The 22,439-nt window shown below is 41.2% G+C and overlaps 2 protein-coding genes across 2 annotated transcripts in view; one reads left to right on the top strand and one right to left on the bottom strand.

Moving 5' to 3' along the window:
* The window catches only part of Eif3h (eukaryotic translation initiation factor 3 subunit H), an 82,893-nt gene extending 81,677 nt beyond the window's left edge, over positions 1 to 1,216 (bottom strand). The window contains exon 1 of the mRNA XM_032915320.1: positions 1,046 to 1,216. Within this exon, the coding sequence (XP_032771211.1) occupies positions 1,046 to 1,177 (132 nt within the window). The 5' untranslated portion in view covers positions 1,178 to 1,216. The remainder of the gene's footprint in view (positions 1 to 1,045) is intronic.
* A 15,082-nt stretch (positions 1,217 to 16,298) lies between these two features.
* Utp23 (UTP23 small subunit processome component) lies at positions 16,299 to 21,671 on the top strand. The gene is made up of 3 exons (XM_032915307.1): positions 16,299 to 16,565; positions 19,873 to 20,047; positions 21,136 to 21,671. Exons 1-3 carry the CDS (start codon positions 16,378 to 16,380, stop codon positions 21,520 to 21,522), a joined length of 750 nt encoding a protein of 249 aa, XP_032771198.1. The 5' UTR covers positions 16,299 to 16,377; the 3' UTR covers positions 21,523 to 21,671.
* Positions 21,672 to 22,439: the final 768 nt, after the last annotated feature.

Raw genomic sequence — 22,439 nt, 5'->3', positions numbered from 1 at the left:
ACAAACTTTCTAAGAGCCACAGAGTTAGCAGATGGCAGAACTGAGAGGACTACGTCTATAAACATCAGGCTATATTTAAAAACAAAAAAACCCTCATGTCAACCTAACAAATTCAATTACATTCCAAAGTGAAATTACTCGTAATCTCCACTTAAACAATGCTTGAGGCAATCACAATTTTCACATGAATTTTAAAATCCCTGCAAAGGTTTTATAAAGGAAAATGCCTAAAAACTGGTTTGAGGGAAAGGGGTGCTTTTGAAAAAAAAAAAAAAAAAAAAAAACCATGAGGATGCCCTTTTCTTTTCTGTGCTTTTCTTTTTGAGACAGGATATCAATCCCTAATGGCCTCAAACTTGTGTAGATCTGACTGCCTGTGCCTTACCAGTGCTGGCAGTAAAGACATGTGCCACCCCAACCTTTAGGTGTAATGTCCCTAAAGCTTAGAATCTCACATCATTTTAGATTCACATCTTTTCCCTTCAATCCATTTCCTTACCCCGAACTTCCAGATACTTTAGAACATGGACCATACCCAGAAATATACTTACGGCTATTTTTCTACTGCTTCTTGTGGTTCACACTTAACTCTGCCTAAGAGTGTCCCCCAGTTCTGCAATCCCAGGTACAGTGGTGCTCTAGAGTACAGTAACACAGTAAATCACCTGAGAACGCACTTGGCAAAAGCCTCTCCAGGAAGCCAAGGTGTTTCCTTTGCCCTCTCCCCACTTCCTAGAGCTCTAATCAGACCCCTAAACCCTTCTCATCACAACTGTCATCTGGTTGTAAGCAGTCCTCTCCTGAGCATCTAAAGACAAGACCACGCGAATCTATCTCATAGCCCTTTTCCAGTCCCTTTGCTCAGCCCCCAGCTCTCTCATCAGACAACAGGAAAGGTTGTGATGCCTCTGGAGGAAAAGTGAAGATGAAGGAGAAGCGCGCTGAGGGGAGAGCGCGGTCAGCCTGCTCATGGGGAAAGCGGCAAGAAGCGCGCCCGGCAGAGATCAGCGCCACGCGTGGGCCTGTGGCCGCGACCCGCACTCACCAGGCCGTCGATCTGCACTTGCTTCACGGCCGAATCTCCAGAGCCGCCTTTCCCTTTTCCCTTCCCCACCGCGCCGCCAGTAGAGCTGGAAGAGGTGGCGGTGGGACCGGTGCCTTCCTTGCGCGACGCCATGTTTCCAGCCAGACAGGAAGAAAGAGAAGCGTGAGGCGCCGGAAGCGGAACTACGAAGTTCCTTACGCTGTCGTAAGGGTGAGGGGCGGGGTCTGGAAGCACCGCCCGGGTAGGGCCACGCCTCCCCAGTTGGTGTTTTCCCCCTCTCTTCCTGCGTTTGCTGGAATCTTCTGCGCACGCGCGTGATTTGTCTGGCTAATACCGTTCCACCCGCAGTGTGTGGTTTAGGGTCAGTCGCTCATTACTTAAAACCCTAGTACGCCTTTTAAATGTAGACCTGCTCTCCAGGAGGCAGACGGCTATCGTATTTCTGTAGCGTCTCCCATGTAAAAACGTCTTCTCTTGGGAAGGATCTAAATAGCTCAGTTGGGAGAGAATTTAGAATGAAAAATTCCTTCGCTGCTAATTTAATTCCAACTCTTCTCACCAACTGTCAAGGAGCCTGAGACAACGGTGACCTCGTTAAAAAGTGACAAGCTTCTTTGAGTTGCTTTCCTTAAGTTTTAGATTATCAGCCTCAATTGCCTCATGTGTTCAGATAGGAGTGAAAAGTAGTTACGCGTTGGTGTATGTTTTTGGATTATGTAAAAAAACCTGTATGTGGTGACCCCATAGTGAGCATGTGAAAATGTAAGTTGTGCTTATTATTGACTGTAATATCTGTGGATGTCAGAGTTTGAAAGATGTCTGTAAGAGCTTAAGTTTGCAAAGTTTTATCCCCCACTTAAATATCATTTGCATAGTACTTTGAGAAGCAATGCTATCTTGTTTACTTAGCGGACAGTTTCAGCTTCCAATGACTCTTTGAGGCAGGTGCCTTTAGGAATAAATAAATAAATAAATAAATAAATAAATAAATAAATAAATAAATAAATAAATAAATAAACGTGTTTAAAGATTGCTAAAGATTAGTTGGTGAATGGACTTGTAGAAGTAACATTTCAACACTCAAGAAAATAATTTAAGTCTTAATTCCAGCACTCAGGAGGCAGAGGCAGGTGGATCTCTGAGTTTGAGTCCATCCTGCTCTACAGAGTCAGTTCCAAGAATAACTAGGGCTACACAGAAAATCCCTGTCTCAAAACACAAACAAACAAACAAAATAATTCTGTAATTCATTAGGATCACCCTAACTACAGAGAAAGAACTTAGAAGCAAGAACCTTTATTCTACAATCACTCAGAATATAAAGAAAATGCTTAAAACATGATTAACTTTGATCAGCCTCCAGAATGTAAGATTTACCTGAGTAATATGCCAAAAAAAGTTCTTTAATGTAGTGTTGAAGTTGATGTCGTGGTAAGTATTCAGAATGCAGTCTCTACAAATAATGCTGACCTATGCCGTGAGCTATGAAATACATATTATCATGTCTGCAAAACACTGCATCTGTTGTAGGAAGCCATTGTAATAATTCTCTGCTTTAGAGTGACTTTTTCCCCCTATTCCTTATTTGTACAATAAGCATTTCTTTGCTCAGTATTCCAAAGTAATAAAATGGTCCCACTATGACAGAAAATATTGTGTGCTGATGTTTTAATTTTTGTTGTTGCTATTATGTTGTTGACCTATTATTATAGATCAATCTGACAGCACAGATAACAATGTTACTAATGATTCCTGCCCACTTCTTCAAGTCCGTAAGGAACTCACAGAGAAAACCTCACACTGGAAACCAGCAACAGGATGTTAAAAAGCAGAAATAAACTCTCAAAAGAATTAAATGGGAGTTAAAACTTGTGGTATTTATAGAGAAAAATATATTAACTAGCTAATTCTACAACAGACATGGTTTGACATGACACTGCCTCTGGATATGGAGTAGACAAATGAGACCCATAGCAGTTTATAAAGATAAAGGGTTGGAAAACCCATATTAGGATGAAGTGCTTAATTTTAATTGGGCATGTTAATTGGGTGGGGTCGGGGGTTGAGTGCTGGAACTCAACTCTTTGATAGCTGGACTTGGTAGTCTCATGAGGAGGAAGTAGCCAAATAAGGAATGGACCTTGTTGGCTAGCTTTAGGAATGCAATCTAATGGTTTGGATTGGTTTGGTTTGGTTTGGTTTGGTTTGGTTTGGTTTGGTTTGGTTTGGTTTGGTTTAGCAAGGCAGAGGGAATGGGGGAAGAAGGGTAAGGTCTGCCAGATCCATGCCTACAGTTCTGGGGCTGGCTGGAGTCCCTTCAGAGAAGTCCCTACCTAACTCCCCTTCCATCACCACATCTGTATTAGATGAAGCCAGCCAACGTAAAGACCCAGAGTTCAGCACCAAAGTCGTCAAATATAAATGTTTAAATTATTTTAAAAATCATGCCAGGATGCAGTGGCACTTGCTTTTAATTCCAGCATTAGGGAGACGAAGGCAGGCAAATACCTATGAGTTCAAAGTCAGCCTGGTCCAGAGCAAGTTCTAGGACAGACAGACCTACAAAGAGAAACCCTGTCTTGAAAAAAAAATCAAAAATCAAATCAAACTAAACAAAAACAGAAAACCTAAACTGGAAACTGTAATATATACATGAAGGACATGGTGCAGACTCTATGTAGGCCCTGTGATTGCTGCTTCAGTCTCTGTGAGTTCATATGAACTTTACTCAGATTTAGAGGGACTTGTTCTCCTTGGTGTGCTCCATCCCCTCCAGCTCTTAGTCTTTCTCTGCTTCCTGTTCCATGGGAATCCCTTAGCTTGTACAGAAAGGATTTAATAAAGACATTTCTTTTAAAGCTATGTATTTCAGGATCTATCTCTGTCTGTTTCTGTCAGTCTCTCTCTCTGTCCCTGTCTCTCCCTCCCCCTCGCATGTGTGTGTGTGTGTGTGTGTGTGTGTGTGTGTGTGTGTGTGTGTGTGTGTGTGTGTGAGTGACTGGGTAATGTCTGGCTGTAAATTCCTGAATTTGTTCCCATTCTTGTGCAGGAGGAAGCTTCTCTGATGGTGACTGAGTAAGGCACTGATTTATGAGTATAACTGATTATCATTAGGAGTCATTTTATTAATTTGTTTCTTTTTTTTTTTTTAGTCTTGTCTTTCAAGGCAGGGTTTCTCTGTGTAGCCCTGACCATCTTAGAACTCTCTCTGTAGACCAGCTGGACAGCTGGCCTTGAACTCACAGAAATTTGCCTGCCTCTACCTCCCAAGGGCAAGGATTAAAGGCACGTGACACCAACTCCCAACTTTCCTTTTATTTTTGTTTGTTTGTTTGTTTGTTTTGTGTTTGTTTCTAAGACCAGTAATATTTGGTTTTACCTAGAACTTTAGCTATCCGTTCATTGGTTCTTAGTAACCCGAGAAGTGTTGGTTATGAATTCCATCTGGTAGAGTAGGCCTTAATCAGACACTGGTTGGTTACTCCCACAAGCTCTGTGCCACCATTGCCCTCGAATATCTTACAGGCAGGACAGCATTGTAGACCAAAGGGTGGTGGGTGGGCTGGTGTTTCTGTTTCTTTTTCAGTAGCTTCTAGAGTACCTACCTTCCCGTACCAAAGACACAAGAATGTAGGGATGCAGGCTCTGTATAGACACCAGCTCAACTTCTCCATGGTCAATGAGTTGTATGGTTATTGTCCTCAGCAACGGGGTCTTGGTGTCAGTTTGTGGAGAGCAACCTACTGTCTTGGCCAAAGCCTGGGTCACTTGGGAATTTCCATGAACAACTGAAGGGGATGTGACTCAGTCCCGGAACTCCAATGTTCATCTGGTAACAAGAGATGGCCAATTGTAACTGCATCTTCCTCATTATTTGGAGATTTCACAAGGATTGTCTTCATATATTTTAGGAGTTTTCCACTGCACTGGGTTTCCATACCACCCCTCAAATGTCCCTCAATTGAGCTGTCTCTCCCAACATTTCCTCCCTCAACCCTTCTCCATGACCAATTTGAAAAGAATTATTAAAGAAGTTCCCTCTTAAGAAAATGAAAAGAAGAAAAAAATAATTTGGGACCTTGATGAAAGAAGAAATAGCATGATCATTAAAAACATAAAAAATAAAAGCAGGCTTTCCTTATCTTTGGAAATTTCTGAAATAGTTTAAGGATTAAAGCAAATTTTTAAAAAATTGATGACTCTAGCTCAAATGCATATTACAAATATTTAAGCTAGTTACCTTAATTTAGCCAGGATAATTTATAACATCTAGAGGAGGGACTATTCAGCTTTACAAAAAAAGTATACTAAAACGCTATCGCAATTAATACAGAATACTAACAGAGTCAGGTATGCTTGTACAAACCTGAAATCTAGAACTTGGGAAACTAAAGTAAAATGGGAAGTTCTGGGCAGGTCAGGATGGCCTACACAACGGGAGAATCTCAAAAATGCTTCAAAGATATTCAAATAGTCTTCAAGAACACAGAAGGGAAGAAAGAAATAAAACAATAAATTGGAAATAAATAAATGGCAGGCCTAAGCCTAAATGCTTAAGTAGCTACAATAATATAAGTGTTCTTGATACAGCAATTACAAGACCAAAAGAGAGAGATACAAACATAAACCTAAGCATAAGTGACCAGAAGAGACTCACTTGATACAGAGTGATTTAGAGATGTTGGTAGTAAAATGGGGGGCTAGACAGACAGCTCAGCTCATAGACTTCTTGCCATGGAAACAGCGAGGCATGTATTTGATCCCCAAAACCCACATTAAAAGGATCATCTGTGTAATCCTAGCATTAGGGAGGCAGAGACAGATGGATTCTTGAGGCCTGCTGGACAAGCCAGACCAGCCTAGCCTTCTTGCCCAGTTCCAGGCCAGTGAATAATGATGTCTTAGAAAAAAGGGGGTAAAGGCACCTGCTGCCAATCCTGACACCCTCAGTTCAGTCCCCCAAATCCACGTGGTACAGGCATAAAACTTACTGCAGGTTGTTCCCTGACCTCCATAATGCTCACAGACAGACACACCACCACAATAAATAAATGGGTATCATTTTAATTTTTTTAAAAAGACATATGGTGCCTGAGGAAGAATTCCTGAGGTTTCCCTCTGGCATAAACAAACACACACACACACACACACACACACACACACACACACACACACACACACACACACTCCTGTACACTCTTGTCAGTATACCTGACATACATACAAACCTGGACTCATGCACACATACCTGGGCACTCGTGTACACACACAAGCACACAACAATATTCACATGATGCGATACACACGAGTGCACACTCATATACTATACTAGATAAGTACAGGATATTTAAAATATTGGCATGCGTGGAATATATTATCGCTGAGAGGGAAGTTGTAGCTAAATGCCTGGGCTAGAAAATCAGATGTCTCAAATCAGTAATCTAAAAATCCCTTTCAAAACCTAAAGAGAGGGAAAGAGAGAACCCTAAAACATGCTGATGAATAAAAAAATTAAACAGGAAAAATTAAACAGGAGCACTGAGCATCACCCAAACACAGTTGTCCACAATAGTTCCATTATATTTTAGATGTCCCTACAAGACAGTTTACTATTGCAGACACTGATTGCATTGCCAGTGCTCAAGTATAGAAATTCAAGCTTTTTTTTAAAGTTCTCTATTTGCTGGAAATATTCCAGATTTAATTACAGGTATGGGGAGGGGAAGAGAGAAAGGAGAAGTGGGGGATGGGGTGAGCCTTCAGACCCCCTTCAGGGACCCTGCAGATGTGTGATTCCCAACTGGGGACAGGAATCACCAAAAGGCTGAGTGGAAAAGTGAAACAAAACAAAACAACAACAAAAAGGGGCCTGGTCTTGCAGAACAATTCTCCCCAGTAGAGAAGCACAACCTGGTGATGCCAGCCTTAAGATCTTACTTGCTTTTCCTTCCTTGTCTAAGACTTCACTGAGACACCTTTCAAACCAATAAAATCAAAGAATAGAAAACCCTGAAGATGGACCAAACTTTGTCTTTTAAACATCACTGCATGTTATTTCACTATAGGAACTTTCTTTTAACATATTTCTGTTTGTTGTGGTTGCTTTCCTAGAGAGCAAGGTGAGGTCATCCTGCCCTTGCCCCTGGAATCTGCCAGCTTGGTTCTAAGCAACACCTGTGGTGATGGGGCAGAAAGAGAGAGATAAGGAATATTTCTGCCTGGGGCTCCAGGCTAACCTTTATGGCACCTTTGTAGCTTGTAGTCCTGCCTTGGTGAGATAGAATCCCGCAGGTTGTGATCAGACACTCTGTGTCCTATTCGTCCTATTCCCAAAGACACTGCCATCGTTCAGAGATGGATTGTGTTCTATACTACCATTTATGAGCTAAGGTGAAGGAGCACTGTTACTTAACAATGAAATGTCTAACAGGATATTATCTCCGTGTTTCATATTATTTTCGTGTCTGTGCAGATCATGCTGTAGGGAAAAAGGCATAAATATCCTTTTCTGGCTTTTTATATTTTTATTTCAGTTTGTGAGATGAAGAAAAAAGCAACAGTTTATAGTCTTCATCTGTTTCCTTGCAAAGGATGTGTTTTTATGCTATGGTTATGCATCTATCAAAGAATTAGCTGAGCCAGTCCTTCTGGGAGTCACAGTAACAGAATAGAAGGAGGATTTAGCAACTCCACCCTCCAACACTATCCATGAGAAGTATCAGAAACCCTCTCCTGTAAATAGGAGAAACAGTTAGTAAGTAACTTCTAACCCCTCCTCAAGAGAATAGTTCAGAGCATCACAGTTCATGAGCTAAACCTAAGATATGAAAAACAGAGAACAAAGTCAGAAGATACTGTATAGGCCAGAATTTGGACAAATTACAAAATAGCTCAAGTAGTCAGTTTAAGAGGAAAAAAAGGACTGGTTAATCCCATCACTCAAGAGGCAAAGACAGGCAGATCTCAGTAAGTTCAAGGCTAGCCTGATCTACAAAGTGAATTGTGTAAGTTAGCCAAGGCTACATGGTGAGACCCTATCAAAGAAAGGAAGGAGGGAACGAAGGAAGGAAGGGAGGAAGGAAGGAAGGAGGGAGGGAGGGAGGGAGGGAAGGAGGGAGGGAGGAAGGGAAGGAAGGAAGGAAAGAAGGAAGGAAGGAAAGAAAGGAAAGGAGACAAAAAGAACCCCAAAACACACACACACACACACACACACACACACACACACACACACACACAGAGAGAGAAAGAGAGAGAGAGAGAGAGACAGAGACAGAGAGAGACAGAGACAGAGACAGAGACAGAGAATGAGAATCACAGCTCCTTAAACTACTTTAGAAATGTAAGAACATAAAACATCTCCCCAAAAAGCTTCTGTCTTGTAAAAAAGAAAGGCAACAGAAGGGAAAAGAGCTTGGCTTACAGTTCAGCAGAATACAGCTCATCTGTATTTAACAGAAGGCATGGTGGGAGGCAGTTCCATGATGGCAAGAGTCTGATCTGTGATTCCTTAGTTCCTTACATCCCAGTGGGGCAGGAAGTTGACAAGCAGTGAGCCAAACTAAAACAAAACAAAACAAAAAACCCTCGGAGTCCTGCAGTGGTGACCCATTTCCTTCAGTTCTACCATCTAATGGTTCCAGAACCTTCCAAAACAGCACCACAGGCTGGAGACTAAGTATTCAAACACCAGGAGCTTATGGGGACATTTCATATTCAAACCACAACTACAACCACAGGAAAGGGCTTTTGCTGCACTCTGCTTGGTATCAACTTAACCCATGTACCTCCTTTTTTGTCCCCTGTGCACCACCATGGGAGATTATGCTTTGAAGAGGTAGGTGATCTTTTTCAGTGTTATAGAAGGAGCAACTCGGAGGGTAAAGTAAGAACCATTAAAAAGAAAGTGATATTCACTTCCATGAGACTCAGCATGTGGCCATTTTCTATAAGTTTGTTAGAATAATAATTTTTAAAATGACCTTTGGCCTTTCTATCCCAATATGTTGATTTATGACTTACTGACTAGTATTAAAACAAATTGAGCTCGCGTTGAGAAAATATCAAAGATTCCAAGACTGAACTTACTTTGTATAATATTCTGTAATTAATACCTCATATTGGTGTAACTCAATTATAATTACTAGACTTTGTAATAATATTCTACTGGATTAATAAAGCACATTTATTTTTCTTGCCTCCAGGAGTTCAAGTTTTCCTGCTGCTTAAAAATATACACAGAACCCTGAGAGAAAAAGTTGTCTTCAACATTCTGCTCTATATAAATAAATAAGGGTGTTAGAAAATCCTTTTAAAGCTGTAATCTGAGATAATTTTCAGTCTTGAAGGTCATTTAAGTAACAGGACTAATATTTGCTTACCTAGAGTAATTTCTAAAGGTTTCATTAATCTCTAAAATGCTTTGATGGTTTAAAATGATGGCTCACATACAATGTGAAATTTTTGATCCATTTTAGTTATCATGTAATTAAATTTCAAACAGCAATGCGTTTTCATCAAGGCAAACATTTTTCTTATTGCAGCTGCTTCATTTCTAACAGGAAAAACCAAAAATGGCTGCTACTTCTGAACCTTTCACTCTTCTCTAAGTGTTCCCCACCCCGTACCTTTATAGAGTAAAATTAAAGGTTCTGTAGTGAGATTCCAGTGGGGAATACTATCTAAACTATAGTGGAAAACTGACTTTCCTTCAATTTAGTCAAGTGGGCAGTAATCTTGTATGACTTTGTTCAAATAAACTTTCTGATCTAATTTTATAGCCAGGAGAAAAGAGTTTGAGCACTAATCCTGGAAGTCTAGGCTTGGAACTTATTTCCATTACTGAAGCTTTGTAAGCTTTCTCTTCTTGCTCTGCCAGCATAGTTCATGGCTTCTCTCTTGGCCATGACCCCACAGCTTAATTTAGGCTGCTGGAGTGGCATGCATAACATGTAAATTCCACAGAAAGAAAGGAGGGGAAACACGGTCGTTTATTGCCAAGCCATGTCAACTTCTTTTATCAGCCTTCTCAACAGTCCTAGCAACACTTAACACATATGTATCTTTAGTGAAATCCATCTCTTTTTCTGGTACATTACTGTCTAAAGTAAAACTAGAATTCTAAAACTATACTAAAGAGTGGGACTGGAGAGGTGGACTGACTGCTCTTCCCGAGGACCCAGGGGTCAGTTACCAGCATCCACATGGCAGCTCACAACACCTTAGCACTTGTACAGTCTCTAACTCCATATTGGACACCCTCACACAGACATACATGCAAGCAAAACATCAATTCACATAAAATAAAAATTGATAATTTTTAAAACCTATAAAGAGAGAAGCGGTGTTAGGTGGAAAGTGCTATATCTATTATAGTATCCTTGGTTTTGTGGGAGACGGCATGCAATCGATAAATGTAATGAATGAGAACTCTGGGTACCTCCCTCAGGTCACGGTCATTTCTACAAGATTGTTAAACAAGAGAAGCAAAGGTAGCCCTGTGTGGCGACGCCCACCTTCGGGTCCAGCATTCAGAAGGCAGAAGCATGCAGATCTCTGTGAGCTCATGGTCAGCCTGGTCTACATACCAAGTTTCAGGCCAACTATGGTGAGAGCAAGGTCCTGTTTCAAAAAAAGAAAGGAAAGAAAACAACATTTATAGAAGTGGTAAAATGTGATTTTGGATTTGTGGAGACTACTTTACATATGCATTAAATGGGAATGCAAGTGATATATGAATATATGTATGTTCTGCCTCTCCTCTGGGGTGTCTGGGTGCTATGGATACTGTTACATGGACTTGGAGAGGACAGGTATCCAGGGTATCAGTCACCACTGCCTAGCGAAGGCCTTCTCTAATGATCTTTAATGAAGCAGCTCTCTGAGCCAATCTTAGCTTGTTTGCATTTCTTTATTGGAGGTGGGTTTGAAGGCATTCACTTTATTGTAGTGAACCAAGGGTTATGTTGTTTTTGGGGTAAGAATATGCAGAGTGGGAGAGGGTCACTGATACTAAGGTACTGAGATGCCTCATTAGCATGGAGAGGTGGTCATGTCCCCATATATGTATATGGAAACATTACAGAATTCACACTAATTTGTTGGTGTGCTATCTAGATAAGAGGAAAGGTGTTGTTGTGTAATGATCTCCTCCTGGATTAAAATGTCCCATCCTGCAGGTTAGCTCCTTAAGGTAAACAACTGAATAATAATCATGATCACGATGATGATCACAGCATCCAGAAGTGGAAATTTCTGGTTTCTTCAGAGACTCGGTTGTGTCACATTATGTTTCTTATGAGAGGATGTTTTGCTGAGAACAGACAAGTGGTGTGTTTTTCCCAGAAGCTGCCTGGGAAAAGACCATATGATGTTTTGCTGGAGCAGACACTTAAGAGGATTCATGATATTTGGAAAGGATATAAGTAGAACCCAACACGCAGCGGACAACGCCGTGGCATTGGTTCACTCTGTCACTCTTTGCTGGTCTTCGTTGGGAATTGCTGATGCTGGTCTTCGCTGACGATGCTGTGGTATTGGTGCCCCTTGCCGCCTTTGCTGATCATTGTCATGATTTCATAGAGAGAAACGAACTAAAGAACTTCTGGTAGTGTTCTAGCGGCTTCTTGTTGATTCTACATGGATGTGGGCCATTTGGCAGTGTCTCGAGGTTTCTTCTGGATCAAACAGCAGCTGCTGATTCGTGAATGGTGTTTGTCAGTGGATAGAGCTACCGCTGCTGATCCATGTGAACTGAGTGGCCAATATCCTGACAAAGAAGACTGGGATCACCCCCATAGAACTATTTCTAAACGGGTCGCCATCCCCTTTTTGTTCTATTAATTTATCCTTTCTACTACCTCTGCTGGGTGGTGGGCTAGAAGGGAAATTAAAGCATTTAAGAACCCTTATTAAAATAGTTTGTGAAAAGCCTCAGCCTACATCCAAGGGTTCCTTGTCAGGATCACTGAGTTCCTCCATGCCACAATAAGCAGAGCCCCGCTGCAAAGAAGACTCAGAGCAGAGCTGCCCAGAAGAGACTTAAACCAACTGGGGCCCTTGGAAAGGACACTTTCAAATCGGTTGAGCTGCCTGCAGGCTGTGTAGTGTGCTCCAGGCTCCCAGCTTTTGTGATCTGTCACCAAGGCTGGGGTGAACTTTGGTGACACACCTGTCTTTGAGTCATTTCTCCTCCTGTAAGTGAACCCTCACCCATATTCCTGTAAGTAACTGCAATGGAACTGATCGGTTCATCAAGCTGGACTTTGGTGGGAGCCATATTTTGTTCTATCCTGTGTCCCTCTCTGGAGTGAGTAGATGTGTGCTGTGTCTCCCTAAGAAAAGTTTTGCTATGCAATGGGAGTTAACATCCTATATTTATTCTACTTGTTACAGCTGATATGGGTAATGTAATTTGAAATTAAAAAATATTTAAAAATGTATCTCCTTTATATGTAATCTTAATAACACGTTCAGACAGGTAGGAAATTCCACAGTCAAGTAGCCCACATGGATTCTATACTATGGAATGAAATATCTCTGCATATTTCTTTCTCTCTATACAGTGAAGAGCTTATGCAGTTTACCTAACTTGTTTTAAAATGCAATTTATTTAGCTAAATTGTTTATTTAGATAGAATGCCAGGCATAATTTAGGAGAAAAGTAATATTCTTTTTAAGCTAATGCCATGTTAACAAAAGTTTATAAATATTTAAATATGAATACAAGGGTGACAATATTACAATAGATATGTTACATGTACCCCTTGTTGTCCATGAAATTAAATAAAATTATACCAACATTCATGAGTGAAACAAAATAACCTTTATGAACTGAACTTAATGTTTACCTATTTAATTCCATTTAGACCATGAATTTTTAATGAAACAGTCCTATTCGGGCATTAGTCACACCTTCCAAGAATAAATCATTCTCATGTCACCTTGGCTTCATCAAACTTTCATGAAGAAAAAACCTTCCAAGACCATGTACAATAACGTCACATTATAAATTATATTTGATCCAGACACAATAATGAATATTAAGAGTGTTTTAAAAGTAAAGAAAACTAAACTAATTTTCCACCCACCTCAGCTGAATGTAAATGTCTGGCATAGAAAGTGCCCAGTGCAGCAATCCAAGTCAAGCCAATGGACAGCAATGACAAGGCAAAACTGTTTTTGCCACCCTAAGATCATGTTTTTCAAAGACTATTGTAGTTTTAAAATGACGTCACAATATTTCTTCAAAAGAATTAAGCAGTTTTTTATTTTTAACATTATCAAATGTGTATCCTAATACTTTATATTGAATAATGGCAATATTGAGCTTCTGTCTTGGCTGTAACCAGATATTGACTTGCCATTAATGCTAAGTCATTTGGCATCTGTGTAAAAATATTTTTGGTAGACCGCTTAATGAAAATATTATATTGGGTAAACAGTAGTGTTTGCCTGCAGTAGGTCAGTCAGGAACACTAAGAGCATAGCAATGACTTGGAGGAATTTTCATAATAAGTGTGCCTTTCTGTCTGAATACTACCTGCCTGTTAGTCACTTAGGAGGTAGCTGGAAGTTGAAAACAAAGTCTGATCTCATACAGCGGCATGGACAAGAGACCTCCACATAGGTCTTATTCCAGCGTTAGCTGCTTTGTTCTATCGGCTTTGTCAGTTTTCTGCTGTGCTTAACTTATGAGTTAAAATTTCTCACAGGCCCGTGTCTCTCAGGAAAAACACAGTCTATATAGAGTTCACTACCGTGCATAGTCCAGGTGCCACCTGGGAGAGTCTAAGAACTTAGAGCTGCTGTAGAATGTCTCCAGCAAAACTCCTTCTAGCCAGAAATGGCTATCTTAAGCAAGCAAGGCACCCTAAGGCTTTTTCTCCATACCCAGGGACAATGTTTTATTTTAAAAAATCAATAGAAAATTATTTCAAGCTTGATGACCACTGTTAGAAGGCTCTTTTGTACTTTGTAAGAAGAATAAGTGCGTAAATTGGCAGTCAGACATAGACCTTGAGAAAGATTCAGCAAATTAAAATAAATAAATAAAAACAATAACAAAACACCCTAGAATATGATTCAAATTCTTAGCGGCATCCCACATCTTTTAGAACTAAGGGGTGACTAGAAGTTAGATCTAGGTGGAAAGAGGCACGGAGTCTATTTTTTTTTTTAATTGTTCAAGGTGGGGATGATATTTTTTGTCATGAGAGCACATTCTGGACAGGGAGTGTGCATACAGGGGTAAAGGAAGGATTAAAGTAGATTAAAGTAGCAATTATGCTCAAAGACTATCAAACCAGCCCTACTGCAGCTTCTCAGGATTTCAGCCTCCTAATTTTATTTTCTGTTAAGTGAAAGCAGCCATCTCACAGCAGTACTGGGTTTCAGGTCAAGACTAACTCTACAGAATACCTTAGCTCAATTCCATAAACCTATAAATTGAAATAAAATGCCAAATGCAAGCAATACATTTCAATTACATTATAAGTCATTAAAAAAATATGGTTCCTTCAATATTTGGCCAAATTGGCCAAAACTAGATCTGGGACAGATTCCAGACAGAGACAAAAATGCAAACTCCATACTCTCCATTCTTTGATTCTCTTACCTTAAAATGGATACCCTACACAATTAATCAAATTTGAAAACTCCTGGTTCATTCTCTTCATTTAACTAAATTGATTAAGTAATTCCCAAAGTATTTAAATTAGGGGTGTGTGTGTGTGTGTGTGTGTGTGTGTCTTCCTATTTTCAATCAGTATGCATATTTCCTATGTCAGACACTATAGACAGAAAAATTCCATATGAAATTAAGATCAGGCCTCCAACTCAACAGACTTTGGGAAAATGAAACTTTTGGGACTTCTTCTAAAACACTGAGTCACTCAGGCTTGGCTTTATGATGAGCAGATACAAATAATGACTCTGTAACTGGTCTGGCAAAGACTGAAGATACTTTCCTGTCCTTCAATTGAAACAACTGACCCTAAGAAATGGGAATTTCATGCTGGAAGAAGGAAAAGGCTCAGAGCTTGACACCAAGGGGGAACTTAATTTGTCTTCTGGGAAAGAGATTTCACAGTCTTAATGCCTTGTTAGAACACATTCCAGGATAGGACTGAAGTCCAAAAAATGATGGGTCAGTGGAACAATACCACATATTAACCAAAATTGGTTAGAATTCAGGATTCCTCAACCTGTGGGTCCTGAACCCTTGAGGTTCAAAAGATCCATTCACAGGGGTCGCCTAATGCCATCAGAAAACGCAGATATTTACATTATGATTCATAACAGTAGCGATGCTACAGCTTTGAAGCAGCAATGAAATTGATTTTATGATTGGTACTCACTACACATGAGGAACTATATTAAAGGGTTAAAGTATCAAGAAGGTTTCGAACCACTGAGTTAGGTATTCAGATCCCTGGCTACCTATGTGCACTTCAATTTCACTTCAGGATTTCGGAGATTGACAGCCATAATGACTTAGTACTTCCATTTGGCCACACTTAGCAAATTCTTTTTTACTATCAATTTGGCTGTTTGCTTTTTTTTAGTTTATTTATTTTCCAAGACATGATCTCAATATGTAGGTCTGGCTGTCTTGGAATTCACTAAGTAGACTAGGCTGTCCTTGAACTCGCAGAAATCTTCCTGCCCCTGCCTCCTGGGATTAAAGATGTGTGCACCACAACTAGCAAATTTGGCTATTTCAATTGGGTTCTCCAGGATGGGTTTATGGGTTAGAGACTGTGCTGTCAAGTTGGGTAACAGACCTTTTACTACAGGGTCAATTCGAAAAGTGTTGTAAAATACTTGTGAACACTAGGCAGTCTGAAAGTTCCAGAGCTTAAGACAAGCAACAAGTAAAGCTTCCCAAATTATGATTGTCCAACATTAGCTCATTTTCCTCCCTTGGAAATTAAAAACATTCCTGGGAATGATACATAGTGAATGGCAAATTACAGAGTGCCTGGGTCAATGGTGTCATCATTAGTTGTTTTCATATTACTAGTCTGTTAGAGACTTGCTAAGTGTCAGTCAATGAGCTGCACAAGGAAAGAACTTTATTCCTGCTCACGAGTGCGCATGTGCCAGCTTGAGCTAATTTGTTTACTCAGCAGCTCCTGCGCACAGACGGAAGCTCCGCCCCTAAAGCGTGAGCTTGGAGGTGGAAGTGGGCGTTCCTCTGAGAACGACTGAATCCAGAGAGGTGGGCCGTGGACGTAGGGGCGTATACTTCCGGGCCGAAGGCGTTTCGTTCCGGGGAGTAGACTTGGAGTGCGGAAGTGAAGGTCGCGCCTGTTGGTCCTGTTGCTTAAGCAGGCATGAAGATCACCAGGCAGAAACACGCCAAGAAGCATCTTGGCTTTTTCCGCAACAATTTCGGAGTCCGCGAGCCCTACCAGATCCTTCTAGATGGCACATTCTGCCAGGCGGCGCTGCGGGGTCGCATCCAGCTGCGGGAGCAGCTGCCCCGCTACCTCATGGGAGAGACCCAGCTGTGCACCACGAGGTGGGCCTGCGGGGCGGGGTCGCGGGTGTGGCCCAGAATTCTCCGAGGCAAACAGAAAGTCAGCTACTATGGGCGGTAGTGAACGAGGAGTCAGGCAGACTGTGCTATGCCCATTATTCCTTTATTTCTGCGAAAAATCAGAATAGGTAGACTTTGACTTCCTGGTTCCAGTCAAACCAGCTATGTGGTCTCAGGCAAGAAATGGCGTAGTTGTGAAGTAGAGATCATAACTTCATCAAAGTTGATAGACGGTCAGATGAAGTATAGTGTACATAGGACATTTTTCAACACCCAAAAGCTAACTCCTTTCCTATGGTGGTTGTTACTTGTAAGTTTAACCCAAAGTTTTTCAATCCTTCCAACTGCCAATGAGGTTTTCAATTCCTAGGAAAAGAAGTAAAGGCTGGAGATTGAAAACTTTGCCCAAGGCCATTTTTAAGTACCAACCAAATGGCAAGCACTACTCCAGACACTGAGGATACCTTAGTGGGCAAGACGAAGGCCTAGCCTTCCTGGGCTGTAAAGTCAACTCCTGATGACTGTTTTCATTCACATCTGTGCCTCCTCACTTAATGTAAGTGAGCACAACCAGGGTAGAAGAACACCGGGAGCAGGAGTGTGTGGGGATGGCTGGAGGTGGTTATTTTAAGAGGTTTCATGGGATCGCTATTTGAGCTTCCCGAGGCTTGATTAGAACTGAGGGGGGAATGTCAGTTTTTAATGATAGAAATAGTAATGTTACTATTTGAGTGAACTTTTGAACAAATAGAGTTGGTTGACACCTAACGAAGAGGTTATATCTCATATTATGGGATGCGAAAGTAAGGAAAAGGGGAAGTGAAGCTACAACACGAACAAGAATTTTAGTAGTTTTTGCACTGTAGAATCTTTGCTTAAGAAAATGAGTTAAGCTATGACAGCTCACAAATAGCCTGTTAGAATGTTCTTTATACATTCGGACAGATCAAGCCGTGCTGTGTGCTGTTGATATCCCACCTTGCATTTAGAATTTAATTAATGCTCTTTCTGAGTTACAGATAACCTCAAAATTTTAATCTCAGGTTGGAAAGATGGCTCAGTGGTTAAGCATGCTTCCTGCTCTTCCAGAGGACCTAAGTGGGTTCCTAGCATCAGTGTCAGGGGCCTCACAACTGCTTGTAACTCCAGCTCAGGGGATCCAACACTCTCTTCTGGCATCTGCAGTTAACCACCCATATATACTTACAAATATTTTTTCTGGAGGCAGGGTAGCCTCAAGACAAGGTTTCTCTGTGTAGCCCTGGCTGTCCTTGAACTCACTCTGTAGACCAGGTTGGCCTTGAACTCAGAGATTCACCTGTCTTGTCTTTCTTTTTTTAAAGATTTATTTATTTATTTATTTATTTATTTATTTATTTATTTATTTATTATATTTATATATATACACCATTCTGTCTGCATGTATGCGTGCAGGCCAGAAGAGGGCACCAGATCTCATTATAGATAACCATATGGTTTCTGGGAATTGAACTCAGAACATCTGAAAGAGCAGACAGTGCTCTTAACCACTGAGCTGTCTCTCCAGCCCTCACCTGTCTTTTCTTGAAATCTGGGATTAAAGGTGTGTGGCACCACCATTACCCAGCCCAACACATACAAACTTTTAAATGTTTTATGGATACCATAGTCTGAAAATTTTGATCCCTTTAGCCTTAAGAGCTGCCTGTACAGCTTCTAATAACCTATGCCCAGAACGAGTTGCTTCCGAATGTAAGTGGTTTGTTTACTGCCATGTGCCATACAGATACTAATAATACAGCGCTGTGATGCCAGTCAGTGCTCTTAGCGGCTGAGCCAGCTCTCCAGCCCCTTTTGTTTGTTTTTGAACAGGGTTTCTCCATGTAACCCTGGATGTTCTCTGTGTAAGAGCTGTTCTGAAACATGCTCTTTAGACCAGGCTGATCTCAAACTCAGAGATTAACCTGCCTTTGCCTCTGCCTCTGCCTCCCAAGTGCTGGGATTAAAGGTGTGCACGACCACCACCCAGCTACTTTGGAAATTTTTTTAAATAACACAGAATTCGAGAGTCTAATACCCAGCCTTTGCAGGTCCCAGAGTGCTCGTTCTTGTTGACCCCATGTCTTCCCTACCTCCTGGCAGCAGAGTTAGAGCATCTGCTCATAATTCTTTGCCATTTATCATGAAAAAAAAAACCTTTTTAATTCTTCTCTCATACAGCACATCCCAACTGCAGTTCCCTCATCCCCTTATCCTACAAGGCCCGTTCTTCCTCTGCTTCTCTTCAGAACAGAGCAGGCCTCCCAGGATAGCAACTGAACATGCTATAACAAGATGAAATCAAGTCTAGGTACAAACCCTTCTCAAGACAGGATGAGGTGATCCAGTAGGTGAAAAAGAGTCACAAGCGTGGGTGAAAGAGACAAATGCACCCCCACTTCCACTGGTAGGAGCCCCACAAGAACACCGGACTTCACAGCCATAACGTACATGTGGAGGACCTAGCACAGGCCCATGCAGGCTCTGTACTTGCTACCTTAGTGTCTGTGACTCCCATGGAGCCTGCTTAACCGATTCTGTGGGCCATTTTCTCCTGGTGTCCTCAACCATTCTGGCTCCTACAATTATGAAAAACTTTTTTTTTAAATCAGGATTCAGACAGGATATATAAGTTCCTTTTGATTTTGTGTTAGTGATTTTTGAACTTATAATAGTAGCCTGGAGTCCCTGTCACCATCTGGAAGGCTCATTGTATCTGGTACTTCTGTAAGAGGTCTAGATTTGAGGGTAAGTTAGAAGTTTATTCAGTTGATCACGTAGCTTTTCTAGTCATCTGAGGTTGAGCAATAATATTTGTGAAAGGCAACTTGCATGCTTCCTGTACACACGTGTGCTTAGTGTGTTCTGACACTGGTATTCTTTCTACCTGGAGTATGCATTTTTCAAGTCTTCATTTAAGAAGAAAATGGCAAGCATACTATAAATTCAAATTTTTATGGCATAATTTTTTCATTTTAAAACTTGAGTATTGGGCTGAGAGATGGTTCACGTTAAGAGCGACCACTGCTCTTCCAGAGGTCCTGAGTTCAATTCTAGCAACCACATGGTGGCTCACAACCATCTGTAATGATCCGGCCTCTTCTGGTGTGTCTGAAGACAGCTACAGTGTACTACATATATAATAATAAATAAATAAATCTTTAAAAAATTAAAAAAAAATACTTGAGTATTGTGTTTACGCTTGCCTTGTATAAACAGAAGGAATGTATTGATTATGATTCTGGACTTTGAATGACTTTTTTCTCCCCAGATGTGTGTTAAAGGAGTTAGAAACACTGGGAAAGGAATTATATGGAGCCAAACTGATTGCACAGAAATGCCAGGTTCGAAACTGTCCTCATTTCAAGAGCGCAGTGAGTGGATCTGAATGTCTCCTGTCTATGGTGGATGACGGGAACCCTCACCATTATTTCGTGGCCACACAGGTAATGCTACCTTCAAAACTGTAAGGCAGTCCTAATTACCTCTCTACAGCTTCCTGTAGAGCTGTTTATAGTAAAACAAAAGGAAGTGGGAGAGATAATGTAGTGTTTGAGGTTTATTTATTTACTGACTGTGGTGTATTTGACAGGATTCCATTCACTTACTACAGTCCATGTTTCATTTCTGGGCTTTGAAAAATGCACATTTTAAAATGGAAGCAATAAAGGCAGCACTTACTTGAACATCCGAGGAGAGAACTTTACATTCAGGGGATTTTTTTCTCTCAGAGGCTGAGGAGCTGTTGCAGTAGTGTGCTGATTGCTTCACAGTTCTTCAAGTAGGGAGGAGTAGGGCAGAATCGCTGCCTTCTGCACTCATAACTGTTTTCATGTTCCCGAGTTCATACTATTTCTCAAGGTCATGTGCACATCCTTTAGGATTAGCGTGGCTCAGTGGTTAAGAGCTGGCTGCTGTTGGTTCAATTCCTAACACCTACGCAGCTGCTCACCACCTTGTAACCACAGTCTCAAGGAATCCTGTGCCATCTTTTGACCTTCTCAGCCATTAAGCACGCGTGGTACACAGATAGATGCATAGGCAAACCTCCATACACATAAAAATAAGTAAACCAAAAAGCTACTAAGACTAACAACAGCATGGAATGTTGAGGGCGTTTAAAGACTGGGAGGCAAAAGGAGAGACTGAGTTGATACTAAAACACTCACATGCAGCTTTGCTCAACTACACTTTCAGAATGATTTTGGAGACAACTTATTACTCCACTCCAACCTCTTCCCCTGTCAATGTTTCGAGAGAACATCTTAGTGAAAGAGCACGAGAAAGTTCCTCATGTATTTACTTTTGCATTAGTTGATAATTCGTGGGCCCAGAGTGTTGACTGATCCAGCCCAGACTGCTGCTGCCCACTTGCTTCAGCTTAGTTTTTATGTTTTCTGTCCTCTATCATGAGATACACTTTGAGAAAGAAAATGTGTAGTCTTGTTTTTCCCCCATCTAGCCTTTTTTAAAAGAAACTTACTTTTAGGCCCTAAGTTTGATTGAGAAACTAAATCCCTTTCCTTTTTAATAGGATCAGAACTTATCTGTGAAAGTCAAGAAAAATCCTGGAATTCCTCTCATGTTCATTATTCAGAACACCATAGTGTTGGACAAGCCTTCTCCCAGAACCGTGGCCTTTGTGAAGGCGGTGGAGGCAGGCCAGCTGGTCTCCGTGCACGAGAAACAAAGCATCAAGCAACTCAAGGAGGAGCAAGGCTTGGTTCGGAACCCTGAACTGAGGAGGAGGAGAAAAAAAAGGAAGGTGGGCGGCCCCAATCCTCTCAGCTGCCTGAAGAAAAAGAAGAAAGCACAGGATACAAAGTCGCCTGCTTCGGAAAAGAAAAGGAAAAGGAAACGGATTCGGATTCGGAACAAATCCACTCCTAAAGTGTCTGAGCAGCAGGGTGCGGAAGGATGATGGGTGCTGTGGCCACTCAGATGTCAGAGTGAAAGCGAATTTCCTTCTCAAACTGTGAAAATGTTTATACCAGAGGACTAACTTATTTTTGTAAACTAATACTGGCACATACACTTTTGCCTAAAATTAAAGAATGTTTGGGTTTGTCAGTGTGCATCTTCAGTTGTTTGCTTTGGGGGATGCATTTTTATTATAAAATTATCTCCAGTTTCTCCCCATTCTCGCCATCCAAGTGGTGTGTATGCGTGTGGTATATGCAGTAATATGTGTTTGTGAGCTCGTGTGTGTGTGTGTGTCTGTGTCTGTGTCTGTTTCTGTGCCAGAGGTCATTATGAAGTGTCTTCCTCCATCACTCTTTACCGTTATTTTTGAGACAGTTTCTCCCTAAATCAGCAACTTGCTAGTTAAGTATACTAGATGGCTGCTAAGCCCCAGAGAGCCTCTTGTCTCCTTTCTGGTGCTGGGATTGGCAGCATTCTCTCTTGAATGTGGCTTTTTGTATGAGGCCGCAGATCTGAGCTCAGCTCCCACACTAGGGCAGCAGGTATGGTAGTGATTGAGGGACCTCCACAGCACCGTATAATTTAAAAGTCAGTCCTAAGGCCAGGGAGATGGCTCGGTGGGTAAAGAGGCCTCCTGCCTACTTTGATGACTGAACCTTATTCCTGACCTAGAGAACTGACTCTGAAAATTGTCTTCTCACCTCTACACCTGCACACAAAGCAAAAAGTCAGTTTTAAGGGGAAAAGGGGGAAAGTTATCTGTTATTTTGTACAGTTAATATATGGCAATAAAATTTGTAAAAGGCTTAAGATAAAAGTAACGTCTTTGACAGTTGGAGAAACCTTCCACATGCAACTGTTGAATACCATGCTACCTTCTGCTCTCAACAGACTGGAGAGGATGGCTATAGACCT

Source organism: Rattus rattus, chromosome 1, assembly GCF_011064425.1.
Source record: "Rattus rattus isolate New Zealand chromosome 1, Rrattus_CSIRO_v1, whole genome shotgun sequence".
Taxonomy (NCBI): Eukaryota; Metazoa; Chordata; class Mammalia; order Rodentia; family Muridae; genus Rattus; species Rattus rattus.
Note: the sequence above shows the minus strand (reverse complement) of the source record. Positions and strands in the feature narration are given on the sequence as shown.